This window comes from Lontra canadensis, unplaced genomic scaffold, assembly GCF_010015895.1.
Source record: "Lontra canadensis isolate GAN:19392208 unplaced genomic scaffold, GSC_riverotter_1.0 scaffold60, whole genome shotgun sequence".
In the NCBI taxonomy this organism is placed as follows: Eukaryota; Metazoa; Chordata; class Mammalia; order Carnivora; family Mustelidae; genus Lontra; species Lontra canadensis.
This window is the reverse complement of record NW_022631054.1, coordinates 751,925-765,779: the sequence shown is the minus strand read 5'-3', so window position 1 is coordinate 765,779 and position 13,855 is coordinate 751,925. Positions and strand designations below refer to the sequence as shown.

At 47.4% G+C, this 13,855-nt stretch overlaps 1 protein-coding gene across 2 annotated transcripts in view; it reads left to right on the top strand.

The window, feature by feature from the left end:
* YARS1 (tyrosyl-tRNA synthetase 1) overlaps positions 1 to 13,526 on the top strand; it is a 35,984-nt gene extending 22,458 nt beyond the window's left edge. For both annotated transcript variants that reach the window (XM_032877107.1, XM_032877108.1), the window contains exons 7-13: positions 764 to 899; positions 1,396 to 1,481; positions 9,002 to 9,137; positions 10,228 to 10,325; positions 11,174 to 11,367; positions 11,863 to 12,004; positions 13,237 to 13,526. In XM_032877107.1, coding sequence (XP_032732998.1) covers positions 764 to 899; positions 1,396 to 1,481; positions 9,002 to 9,137; positions 10,228 to 10,325; positions 11,174 to 11,367; positions 11,863 to 12,004; positions 13,237 to 13,347 — 903 coding nt within the window. In that variant the 3' untranslated portion in view covers positions 13,348 to 13,526. The remainder of the gene's footprint in view (positions 1 to 763; positions 900 to 1,395; positions 1,482 to 9,001; positions 9,138 to 10,227; positions 10,326 to 11,173; positions 11,368 to 11,862; positions 12,005 to 13,236) is intronic.
* Positions 13,527 to 13,855: the final 329 nt, after the last annotated feature.

Genomic DNA, 13,855 nt, shown 5'->3' with positions numbered 1-13,855 from the left:
CCTGGGATCGAGTCCCACATCGGGCTCTCTGCTCAGCAGGGAGCCTGCTTCCCTCTCTCTCTCTCTGCCTGCCTCTCTGCCTACTTGTGATCTCCTCTGTCAAATAAACAAATAAAATCTTAAAAAAAAAAAAAACTGCAAAGATGTTCATTGTACTATTGTATATAATTTGTCAAAATTAGAACATAATCTAACAGTTCAGAAATCATGTTGTCAGTAATAACTGGGAGTGTGATACAGCATAAAAATTAGAAGCAAAGGGGCACCTGGGTGGCTCAGTCGTCAAGCGTCTGCCTTTGGCTCAGGTCTTGATCCTGGGGTCCGGGGATCGAGCCCTGCATCGGGCTCTCTGCTCGGCGGGCAGCCTGCTTCTCCCTCTCCCACTCCCCCTGCTTGTGTTCCCTCTCTCTCTGTCAAATAAATAAATAAAATCTTAAAAAAAAAATTTGGACGCAAAGACTAGGTAGCCCCTCAGAAATACTTACAATATAGTCTGAAGTAAAAAAGCAAAGGTTAGACATTTGTTCTCCAACTGCGAGTTTGTAACGATTCTGCATGTTACAGGCCTGGGAAGAACACAGGAAAACTGAAATCGTGATTTTTGTCAGGTGGCAATATTGTGAGTGGTTCTTGACTCTGATTAATACTGCTTTTATTAAAGTTGTTAATGTTTAAACCTCTGTTTAAAAAAAAAAAAAACACACAGATTAGTTGAGCATATCTCATTCTCCACCATAAGAGTTCCCTTCTCTGTGGCTTCTAGGAGTCCAAGATTGATCTTCTTGACCGGAAGGAGGATGTGAAGAAAAAACTAAAGAAGGCCTTCTGTGAGCCAGGGAATGTGGAGAACAATGGGGTTCTGTCCTTCATCAAGCATGTCCTCTTTCCCCTCAAGTCCGGTAAGACACTCGCTGATTGCTTCTCGGAGGCCAGGCGGAGGGAGCAGAGCTAGTACTGTGCTCATCCTTGGGGTTGGTTAAGAGTCTTCCTTCGGGCTTCCCTCTGACTTCTCATATACCAGGGTACACTTGCACTTGGGATGTGATTTCATTGCCCATGAGATTGTCACCAGGTTGGGTTCTAAGCAGAGTGTCAAGGTGGGCGGGGGTTGTAGAAATGAGGGTGGGCACAGGCATGCTGAATTAGAGCAAGACGAAAGAAATGTAAGGCACAATCCTTCCCCTTGAGCATGGGTGCCAGCTGGGTTGCCGGCTCATCTGATTTAAGAACAATAAGATATATAAATATATATATCATATAATAAAGTTGAAATGTATAACAGAATAAAAATTGAAAATGTATAACAGAAACTACAAGTATCCGTACCATTTGAGCTAGGACTGCTGACTTTGCCATTACCGATGAGTTTGTTGGCATGGATCCTTTGTCTTACAGAGTTTGTGATCCTTCGAGATGAGAAGTGGGGTGGGAACAAAACCTATACTTCTTACTTGGACCTGGAAAAGGACTTCGCTGATGAGGTAATCCCAGAGGAGGAGAACCCCCCCCGCCCCCGCCGAATTCCTTCTGCCAGACCTCTCCTTGACCTAGCCAGCTTTCTAGCACCTGCCCCAAGTCTCCGCTTGATGCTCTCCAGGGCTGTGTATCACGGGCAGTGGCTTAATGAGGATTCGGGTGGTTCACAGGTTAGGCGAGCGAATGGCCCAAAGCTAAAATATTGGTGTCCTAATCACTCTGCAAAGGATTTAACCTGGAATGAGGGACCAAACCCAGCAAGGTGAAGTATTTCAGGGACAGGTGCAAAGTCAGAGTTCAGAAAAGAAACACCTAGGAAAGGACAGCATAGAGGATCCTGCTGACCTCAAGAGACCACTTAAGAAAAGAATTCCTGGGTACCCATGAGTTTGGCACCACGGTGAGGGCTGGCATTACAGAGGATTAAATCCTCACGAAGCTCGTGGTCCAGAAGGAAAGGCGGACGTGTAAATAAACATCATTGCCGTGTGGCTGTGCGATGATGGTGTATACATGGTCCAGAGAGAAGATGGGAGGAAGTGATTACCGGGCTGTGGGGCAAAGCTTTGCAGAGGAGATGACATCCAAATAGAGGGACTAAATTGTGCGCGACACAGGAAGATGAAATAGCACGGTACAGAATCGCAAGTGGTTTGGTCTGACAAACTGGCGGAGTGTTGTGGGCGAGCCAGGCAGGGCCAGGTCCTAAAGGGAAGATGTGATAGTGGTGCATATGGGGAAGGAAATGAGGGCTTTTGATTGGCTCTGACTTTGGGTTGAATCAGCAGTGTGATTGGGCTGTCAGAAATGTGAACGGGGTCTTGCTGTAAGATATGGAAAATGTGGAGTCTGGAACCAGGGAGTCCATTCAGTTCTCCACTGGTGTGAGTCCATTTGGGGCTTTGCATCCAGGCCTGGACTTCGATTTTATGAGGTTTGTTAGACAGTCTGGGCTGTGTTGGGGAGACGAAGGGGGCTGTGTTAGGGAACAGACTGAAACCTTTGTCGCAGAGGCACAGTTGAAAGAACTGGGGATGTGTGGCTGGGAATCAGGGCTGCGTTCGGTCCACCTCAGATTCATGGCAGACTCTCGTGGGGGACGGGTTGGATTTCTTCCTGTGGCCCCAGAGGGCTAAGCCAGGCCTGTGGGTGGGGCACGTTCAGGTTCAACATCAGGGAGAGCCGTGCAGCAACCTTTGTTGGATGGCAGTGGGCCAGGCTGCCTCACCTGACTTTGTGTCGCCATCACTGAGGTGTTCAGGCAGAGGCCAGAAGCCCCCTGCAGGCAACACGGTGTGAGGGTTTGAACATCAAATAGAGGAAAAGTCTCCATGACCTCGGAGCTCTGCGGCCCTTAAGGCCCATTTTTTTGGATGTTTCACAGCCATTGCACTGAAGCCCTCTACGTGCAGTCTGAAGCAGCCATAAAACCCACGCGTCACTCCTCAGCCCCGTGAACAGTCATCTGTGGAAATAACAAGAAGGACAGAAGAAGTGGGTCTGAAGAAAAGCCTAGAACAGCACTAGCCCATAGAACTTTCTTTGAGGGCCGACACATTCGGGGTGTGCTCTCTCACGTGGCTGCCACTGGTCCTGTGTGGTCAGCCTTTCTGTGAGCCCCGTGCAACTGCGAAACTGAATAGTACTTTACACTCAGCCCCACGTGGCTAGCGGCTGTCGCACTGAACAGAGCAGGTCTAAAGCTTTTCTGATGTTAAAAACGAAACATTCCAAAAGAAATGAGAGAGTATCAGAAGCAAAAATGGAGGCACTGTTGTATTACAGGTATCCACAGCTAAGAGATAACTCCTCAGAATATCTAGCGGAGCCTCTCAGGCCGGATTTGGGATATAAAAGTACTAGTTACGGGACACAAGAAGAAGAATCAAATGGCTGTGCCCCTGCCCTGTACTAGCATCAGTCACCGTATTCACCCACATTATGGGACTGGATCCTCATTCTGACACTCTGAGACCTAGGTATTCTCTTCAGTTCTTAAGTAAAGCATCCCAAACTTAGAGGGGTTAAGTGCCTGGTTCAGGGTCACACAGCTAGCTGGGACTCTAGCCCCGGTCTGTCTAATGCCCTCACTCTCTCTTCTCGCTCGCCCAGCTCCCTCCCAGGCTATCTCCTCGGATTGCCTCTGTGGGTGTTTCTCCGCCTGTAAATAGCCCCTGGTTCATGCCACCACTCGAAACATGAATGGGGGGACTAGAAGAATTTGATTAATAAAAACGTTCAGCCTCAAAAAAAAAAAAAAAAAGTTCAGCCTCTAAAACCCCCCAAGTTACTGCAGCTCAGGTCATGATCTCGGGGTCATGAGATGCAGCCCCACACTGGGCTCCACGCTGGGCATGTAGCCTGCTTCAAGTTCTCTCTCTCCCTCTCCCTCTGACCCCCAGCCTTGCGTGCACTCTGTCTCTCAAATAAATAAATAAATAAATACATCTTTCATTGATTTCTGCTCTTGATCTTTATTATTTCTCTTCTGCTGAGTTTAGGCTTTATTTGCTGTTCTTTCTCCAGCTCCTTTAGGGTTAGGTTGTGTACTTGAGATCTTTCTTGTTTCTAGAGAAAGGTTTATATGGCTATATACTTTCCTCTCAGGACTGCCTTTGCTGTGCCCCCAAAGACTCTGAACAGTTGTGTTTTCATTTTCATTTGTTTCCATGAGTTTTTAAAATTCTTCTTTAATTTCCTGGTTGACCCATTCTTTCTTTAGTAGGATGCCCTTTAACCTCCATGTATTTGAGTTCTTTCCATCTTTCCTCTTGTGATTGAGTTCTAGCTTCGGAGCATTGTGGTCTGAAAATATGCAGGGAATGATCCCAATCTTTTGGTACCAACTGAGACCTGATTTCTGACCCAGGATGTGATCTATTCTGGAGAATGTTCCATGTGCACTAGAGAATAAGGTGTATTCTGTTGCTTTGGGATGGAATGTTCTGAATATATCTGTGATGTCCATCTCGTCAAGTGTGTCATTTAAAGCCCTTATTTCCTTGTTGATCTTTTGCTTAGATGATCTGTCCATTTCAGTGAGGGGGTGTTAATGGTTTTTACTAACACTAAGGTGTTTACTATTACTGTATTATTGTTGATATGTTTCTTTTTGTTCTTAACTGGTTAATATAATTGTCTACTCCCATGTTAGGGGCATATATATTTAAAATTGATAGATCTTCTTGTTGGACAGTCCCTTTAAGTATGACATAGTGTCCTTCCTTATCTCTTATTATAGTCTTTGGCTTAAAATCTTATTTATCTGTTACAAGGATTGCCACCCCAGCCTTCTTTTGATGTCTATTAGCATGGTAAATTGTTTTCCACCCCGTCACTTTAAATCTGGAGGTGTCTTTGGGTCTAAAATGAGTTTTGTTTTGTTTTTTTTAAGATTTTATTTATTTATCACAAGTAGGCAGAGAGGCAGGCAGGAAGGGGTAGGGGGAAGCAGGCTCCCCACTGAGCAGAGAGCCCAATGGAGGGCTCGATCCCAGGACCCCGAGATCATGACCTGAGCGGAAAACAGAGGCCTAACCCACTGAGCCACCCAGGCACCCCTAAAATGAGTTTCTTGTGGACAGTGTATCAATGGGTCTTAGTTTTTTATCCATTCTGATACCTTTTGTCTTTTGATTGGAGCATTTAGCCCATTTACATTCAGGGTAACTATTGAAAGGTGTGAATTTACTGTCGTTATATTGCCTGTAAGGTGACTGTTACTGTATATTGTCTCTGTTCCTTTCTGGTCTGTGTTACTTTTAGGCTCTCTCTTTACTTAGAGGACCCCTTTCAATATTTCCTGTAGGGCTGCTTTGGTGTTTGCAAATTCTTTCAGTTTTTGTCCTGGAAGCTTTTTATCTCTCCTTCTATTTTCAGTGACAGGCTAGCTGGATATAGTATTCTTGGCTGCATATTTTTCTCATTCAATGCTCTAAATATATCATGCCAGTCCTTTCTGGCCTGCCAGGTCTCTGTGGATAGGTCTGCTGCCAGTCTAATATTTCTACCATTGTATGTTACAGACCTCTTATCCCGAGCTGCTTTCAGGATTTTCTCTTTGTCACTAGACTTGTAACTTTTACTATTAGATGATGGGGTGTGGACCTATTTTTACTGATTTTGAGGGGGGGGGTACCCTGTGCCTCCTGGATTTTGATGCTTGTTCCCTTCGCCAAATTAGGGAAATTCTCTACTATAATTTGCTCCAATACACCTTCTGCCTCTCTTTTTCTTCTTTCTTCTGGAATCCCAATTATTCTAATATTGTTTCATCTTATGGTATCACATATCTCTCAAATTCTTCCCTTGTGGTCCAGTAGTTGTTTGTCTCTCTTTTGCTCAGCTTCTTTATTCTCCATCATTTGGTCTTCTATATCACTAATTCTTTCTTCTGCATCGTTTATCATAGCAGTAAGAGCCTCCTTTTTTTTTTTTTTTTTAAGATTTTATTTTATTTATTTGACAGACAGAGTTCACAGGTAGGCACAGAGGCAGGCAGAGAGAGGAAGGGAAGCAGGCTCCCTGCTGAGCAGAGAGCCCAATGCAGGGCTCAATCCCAGGACCCTGGAATCATGACCTGAGCCGAAGGCAGAGGCTTTAACCCACTGACCACCCAGGCGCCCCTGAGCCTCCATTTTTTATTTCCCCTCATTAATAGCTTTTTTTATTTCAACTTGGTTAGATTTTAGTTCTTTTATTTCTCCTGAAAGGGATTTTATTTCTCTAGAAAAGGATTCTCTAATATCTTCCATACTTTTTTTGAGCCCAGCTAGCACCTTGAGAATCGTTCTGAACTCTAGTTCTGACATATTACCAATGTCCATATTGACTAGGTTCCTAGCCATTGGTACCGCCTCTTGTTCTTTATTGTGTGCTGTTTTTCTGCCTTGTCATTTTATCCAGATAAGAATAGATGAATGAGAGAACAAAATACTAAAAGGGTAGCAAAACCCCAGAAAAATATATACTAACCAAGTCAGAAGAGACTTGAAACTGGGGGGAAAAGGGGAACCAAAAAAAAAAATTTATATATATATATATATTTATATATAAATATATAAATTATATAAATATATATATAAATTATATAAATATATATTTATATATATAAATTGTATATATATTTTTATATAATTATGTATATATATAAATTTTATATATACATATATATAACATTTATATATAAATATATGTATATATTTTATATATATAGCATATATATATATATATATATATATATATATAACATATATGTATATGTTAGACTGGTGAATAGAGCAGAGCCCCACACTTGATTTTGGGTGTATTTTAATCTGTTAGAAGAAACTACCTCCCAAAATTTTAAAGAAAGATAAACTTATATATACAAAAATAAGGGTAAACATGATGAAGGGATGGAATATGACTATAAAGATGAAAATTTAAAGATTCTAAAAAAAAGAATTGATAAGTTGTTTGGAAAAAGAGGAAAGAATGTGATCAGGCTGGAGACTAGGACAAAGCTGTGTGCTAGATTTAGGGTACATTTTGATCTATTAAAAGAAATTGTATCCCAGAATTTTTTTTTTTAAAGATTTTATTTATTATTTATTTGACACAGAGAGAGAGAGAGAGAGACAGACAGACAAATCACAAGTAGGCAGAGAGGCAGGCAGACCAGGAGGAGGAAGCAGGCTCCCTGCAGAGCAGAGAGCCCGATGCGGGGCTCGATCCCAGGACCCTGGGATCATGACCTGAGCTGAAGGCAGAGGCTTTAACCCACTGAGCCACCCAGGCGCCCCTCCCAGAATTTTAAAGGAAAAAAAAAAACCTGTGTGTATACAAACACAAGGTTAAATTCAATGAAAGGATAAAATGTGACTATAATGATGAAAATTAGAAAAGATTTTTTAAAAGATATTGAGAGGATAAAATAGTTCAGAAATGTTAAAATAGGAAAGAGGAAAATTTTTTAAAAATAGAATAAGAAAAAAATAAAATTAAAAAAATATAACTTTGAAAGACTAAAGGATCATGGGGAAGAAAGCCATGAATTCTATGTGTTGCTTTCCCTTAGCTCTGGCATCCTGCAGTTCTCATTGATCAGTGAACTTGGTCTTGGCTGAATGTTCTTGCTGATCTTCTGGGGGAGGGGCCTGTTGCTGTGATTCTCAAATGTCTTTGCCTGAAGTGGAATTGCACCACATTTGCCAGGGGCGAGTCTAAGTAATCTTCGTAGTTTGGGGCTCCCTGAACACTTTCCATACAGCTTTGGAGGACAGGAGTGAAGATGGCAGCCTCCCAGTCTCTGGCCCATAGGAGCCGAGAGCTGAGGGCCCCACTTCTCAGTGCAACCTCAGAGAAAAGCAGTCGATCCCTCCCGTCTCCCTGGTCTCCACCTGGCCTGTGACCAAGCGTTTCTGTCTCTGGTGCACAGCCCCGTTTGCAGTCTCCAAATCCAGCAGATCCTGTCGTGCATTCCCCCGCCACTCCTCCTGGAGGAGGAAGGAGGAGGTCCCTCCGGATCTGCCACTTGTGGGGTCCCTGCTTGAAGAGCAGTGGACTGACTATGCCTCGATCATGGTTTAAGGTGACCCCGAGCTGAGAGCTCACTCCTCAGCCCCATCTCTGCAGCCGGCTTCCCTGCTCTGATACCTGGGAGCTCTGCCACCACTCAGACACCCCTGGTCTTTTTGTGTCCCCGTGGGTCCTGAGACCACACTATCCCCATGAGGGCTCCACACCTGGCTTAGCCTCTGGAGTGACATCCCTCTGCGGAGCAGACTTCTAAATGTTCTGATTTTGTGCCCCACTGCTCTTTCACTTGCCGGGAGCCAGCCCCTCCCCCCGTGGTCAGTCTTCCCTTATGTTGCCTCGGATTCACTTCTCCGCCCATCCTGCCTTCCGGAAAGATGTTGATTTTCTAGATTTGCTAGATTTCCTAGAATTGCTGCTCCTCTTCTCCTCCATCTCCTGTTGAGTTTGTAGGTGTTCAGAATGGTTTGATAACTATCTAGCTGAACTTCTGGGACCTGATGATATCTCAGTCTCCTACTCCTCCGCCATCTTGCTCCTCCCCAAATAAAGAAATCTTTTTTTTTTTTTTTTTAAGATTTATTTATTTATTTATTTGACAGGGAGAAAGAGACAGCAAGAGATGGAACACAAGCAGGGGGAGTGGGAGAAGGAGAAGCAGGCTTCTCACCAAGCAGGGAGCCCAATGTGGAGCTCCATCCCAGGACCCTGGGATCATGACCTCAGCCAAAGGCAGCTGCTTAATGACTGAGCCACCCAGGCGCCCTCAAATAAATAAATCTTAATAAGATGCAATCCCTCAAGTTAGGATGGAATTCAGAGTCAAAAGACCTAAATCTCGGACTAGAAAATCTTCCTGAACCTGTGTCCTCTTCTTGGCTTTGTCAGCTTCACGGGGCTGCTCTGAGGGTCAGCGGCCTGCATCCTACACCACACATTGTCATTAGTCAGACGTGTCATGCCCCCCCTCAGGTGGCTCCCCTCACCGGCCCTTTGCACACTTCCACAGGTTGTACATCCTGGAGACCTGAAGAATTCTGTGGAGGTCGCCCTGAACAAGTTGCTGGATCCTATCCGGGAAAAGTTTAACACCCCTGCCCTGAAGAAACTGACCAGCGCTGCCTACCCAGAGCCCTCCAAGCAAAGTAAGGCCAGCCCGGGAGGTCAGGGGCCAAGGGCTGCATGACGTCATCATGACAGAGCGCCTGTCGGTGGGCTTCCAAAAAGGGTCTGTCTTAAATCGAGAGCCCGAGAAGCCAGGGGGTCAGAAGTGCAGGAATATCCTAGCCCATTGACCTCTGGAATGGAACTTGAGTCATCGGGATTTAGGTTTGGGCGATACTGTGATTACATCCTGTTGTCCCAGTCTACTGGTGTGAGACGTGTACTGTGATCCTTCGCTCAATCCTTCAGTTAAGGGAGCAGTTGGGTTAGACCATGAGGGAACAGAGCTGCTCAGAGCCTGCACAGCTCCTTAGGGAAGCTCATCTTCAGCTTTGCCTAATTCCTTTCCGTATGCTTCTGACTGGCCCTTAGCTGGCTATCCACTTAACCCGTGACACTGAGATATCAACATGGATGGTTTTGTGTGACTCTCCCAACTCAATAAATGTATGTGGAGAGCACAAATGGAAACACCTAAAGGTAGCCAAGCTATTACTGCCCCCTGCCCCGTTTCCTCCCCGCCAGATACCTGAGGGAAACAATAGATGAAAATCTGGCATGTCACTTCTCAAAGGTTGCTGATCCTGGGGTTTTTTTTTTTGTTGTTGTTGTTGTTTTAAGATTTCGTTTGTTTGTTTGACAGAGAGATCACAAGTAGGCAGAGCAGCAGGCTTGGCGGGGGGGCCGGGCCGGGGGAAGCAGGCTCCCCGCTGAGCAGAGAGGCAGATGTGGGGCTCCATCCCAGGACTCTGAGATCATGACCTGAGCCGAAGGCAGAGGCTTAACCCACTGAGCCACCCAGGTGCCCTGCTGATCTGTTTTAAGGAAGATATAACTAGGGGGCCCCTGGCTGGCTCATTTGGTAGAGCCTACGACTCTTGAGCTCGGGGTCATGAGTTTGAGTCCCATATTAGGCGTAGAGATGACTTCAAAAAGAGAAAAGATATAACTAAAGGGGTAGATTCTGGGGTTCTACATGAAACCCTGCTAGTGTTCCCAGTGGGTGTGTCAGCGGTTGACCTGTCATGGCAAAGGAGGGTTCTGACCCTTTGGGGCTCTTCTCATTCCCAGAGCCAGTTGCCAAAGGCCCTGCCAAGAATTCAGAACCAGAGGAGGTCATCCCGTCCCGGCTGGATATCCGCGTGGGGAAAGTCATTAGTGTGGAGAAGGTACTCATTTTTCACCACATCCCAGAGAGGCAGATGGGGTCACGTTTGTCTGTTGTTTCCATCTGAGGGAAACCTGGCCTGGGATGAGAAATTACTTCCCTGAGGTCACATTGCAAGTCAGAACGCAGGTGCCTAATTGCAGGTGTCAGCCTTTTCCCTTTGCTGCCTCTGGACCTTGTGCAACCAGACACAGCCAGGAACTCAGGGTGGGGGGAGGGTATTAGTCAGAGGGAGCTTGCTTATCCATTAAATCCGATCCCATAGACTCCTCTGGTCTGTACCACCTTGTCTGGACTTAGCTGCAGGCCTTATCTCCGATCAGCCACTTGGTCCTGCTGTCCCATCCCACACACCCCTGAAAATGGGGAAGGGAGAGGGACTTCCTTTTTCCCCAGAGGAAAAGGTTATGCAACCAGGGACCTGGGACCATTGTGGACTTTTTTTCTCTACCAGCATTCTTTTTCACAGCATAGACCCAGCTATGGAAACAACTTTGAGGTAGCTGCGGGTGCTCTTTGAGATGGCAAGGCCAGCGCTGTCCTCCATCCTCCTCCAGGCTGGGGCAGTGTGTGGCCGTAATGGTCGCCACCCAGAAGGCTCAGGCCACTTAACCTCTGGGGGAGACTGCTCGCCCCTCCTTTTACTCGAAGCCTGCCTCTTGGCAGACAGTAAAATGAACCCTCGCGACCCATTCTCCGGTCTGCTATCTGGGACCTGGAGAGAGTTTGCTCCAGGGGCCCCTGAGGAGCCTGTGCCAGGGAGTGGTGCCCACCATGGCGCTCAGGGCTCCCTGGTGCCGCCCGTGACCCAGTGCGTTATGGTCCCATCTGGCCTGACCTCTCGCATAGCACCCGGATGCAGACAGCCTGTATGTGGAGAAGATTGATGTGGGGGAAGCCGAGCCTCGGACTGTGGTGAGCGGCCTGGTGCAGTTCGTGCCTGAGGAGGAGCTGCGGGACCGGCTGGTGGTGGTGCTGTGCAACCTGAAGCCCCAGAAGATGAGAGGCATCGAGTCCCAAGGCATGCTTCTGTGCGCCTCCATGTGAGTGAGAACAGGGGGTGGAGAGGGGGAGGGAATGGGCCCACGCAACACCCTTCCCCACGCCAGGTGGAAGCCCTGAGGACCCAGTCCAAAAGATGAAGGAATGAGTTCCTGGACACTTAACTGCGAATAATACGCTTTACCTAAAGTCAGTTTTATTAAGACAGAAATCCGAAGGCTTGGAGCAGTAGGCACGTGCTGGAGTCTCTCTCCCAGATAAGTCGGAGCCAGGAGTCCTACCTGATTCTGACTGGCCGATTGGGCCTTGCTTCTGTTATGTCCTACTTCCTCCCGACGAAAACCCAGATTTGGGTGTCTCTCCAGACAGAGCATTTCGGGGTAGCCCAGGCCAGCCCATCCCAGTAGCATCCTGGTAGCCCATCCCAGTAGCTCTGCCCTGAGGGCCCCTATGTAGAGGCCCTAAGGCCTTGGCTTCCACAGCAGCTACAGGCAGGCCACAGCCTCACTCCTCCCTCATCCTGTGTGTCTTCTCAGAGAGGGGTTGACCCGCCAGGTGGAGCCTCTGGACCCTCCTGCAGGCTCTGCTCCCGGTGAGCGAGTGTTCGTGAAGGGCTATGAGAAGGGCCAGCCAGATGAAGAGCTCAAGCCCAAGAAGAAAGTCTTCGAGAAGTTGCAGGTCAGTAGCTGGCCATGCCAGCTTTCTTGCCTGGGCCCCCTGGACTGGGTCCCAGACCCCCCAGAGTCCACCTCTGCCCCTCCTCCGCCCTTCCTGCCTCTATGCCTCTCCCTTCCTCCGTCCAGACCTTTTGGGGAGGGGAGGGGGCAGGCACCTGCAGAGCATGGGAACCCTCACAGGGACTGAGCACCAACAGACTCCTTGAAGCACTGTGTGGGGGACTCAGACATTTCCTCTTCTGATCTTCAGTCCGGAGCACAGGGTTATCCCTGTTTTATCTGGCGGGTTACCTGCCAAGGCCACACAGGGTCCCCAGAAGCCATGGAGCCAGGATTCTCCCCCCCACCCCACCCTGGTCTTGGAGCACTCATTCTCTCTCTGCCCTCTGGGGCATGGAGTCTAACACAGCATGTCGCCACAACCCCTGAATGCATTCCTTCCTTCAACAAGTCCTGAGCCCCTGATATGTATGTCAGCCCCTGTTCTAGGAGCTCCGGGCTACATCATGAACCAAGCAGCCATGTTTTTCTCTCCTCGTGGAGTTAACACGACACGTGTGACCTTCCCTAGTAATCCCTCCTTTCCTGGCTCAGCCAGGGTATGTCTGGGGGGCATTAGAGTGCTTTCTACCTGTTGCTTCGCCCTGCGCGTGGCAGGCATGTTTTTACCCACTCCCCCCTCTCCGACTTTCCCAGGCGGCTTTTTTGGATCACTTACTTTTCCAGGCTATAAAATAGGTTCCCAATGTAGAACCATCCAAAGTATAGGGAACATGAAGGAGACAAAATATCCATAGTCCTGACACCTAGTTCCTGGGAAATAGCATTAGTGATTATTTCTTTGTGGACCGCTTCAGGGCGGGGAGGTAATATATTTACAGTTTGAGCCCCACCATGTTTATTTTTCTCTTTAACTGGATGCCAGAAAAACTTCCCTGTCTTCTTAAATACTGAGCAGTGATCTGATTGTGCAGTAGTGAATCGTAATTGTCATAATATGACAAAATTATTTAACCTTGTTAGACATGGAAGTTGTTCTCAGGTTTTCACTATTGGAACGCTGCTGTCTTGGTACATAGTTCTTTGCACTTACTCGTGACCGGTTTCCTGAACTAAATGCCTCAGGTGGGCAGGCTTGCTGGTAGTGGAGAGAGAGGCACAGGAGACCCTGGGGAAGGGCTGTCGACGCCTCCCCTCACCACCCCATTCATGGCTTCTGTTTACTCTGTGCAGGCCGACTTTAAAACCTCTGAGGACTGCATCGCACAGTGGAAGCAAACCAACTTCATGACCAAGCTGGGGTGTGTCTCCTGTAAATCGCTGAAAGGGGGGAACATCAGCTAGCTACCCCAGCGTCCTGCTCCCTTCTCCCATCTCCCAAGTCATCTGCTGTCTCAGTTTGCTCTGTCCTTTACCCATTTACTCATCTCCCAGGACACCAAAGCAGGAAGTTGGGGACATTATCAGGGGTGGAACTCAGTAAGCCGGGGCTCAGCCTCCCCAGAATCCAGAACCATCCTGTTCGACTGTCGAGTGTCGACTGTCGCTGAGCTCCAGGGTGGTAATGTGGGCAGGGCGACCATGGGGAGTCTCCGCTCTACCTTCTTCCCCTGGCAGCTGACTGGAGAAATCTGGTTTCAATAGAACTCATACAAAAGGGTTATGCCACAGTCCTTCTAATTGGAAAAATATTGGTTCCCGTGTTTTCCTAGAGTTCTCCCAGCAGCTGTGCCTCTGTCTGGGATCTGGTGCCTGAACTGGGCTAATTACAGCCTTTCCCAACAGGAAATTGTGGGATTCAAAAAGGAAAGGGAGGGGAAAACAGAGAACCTAGCGGTCTACCAAGCAGTGG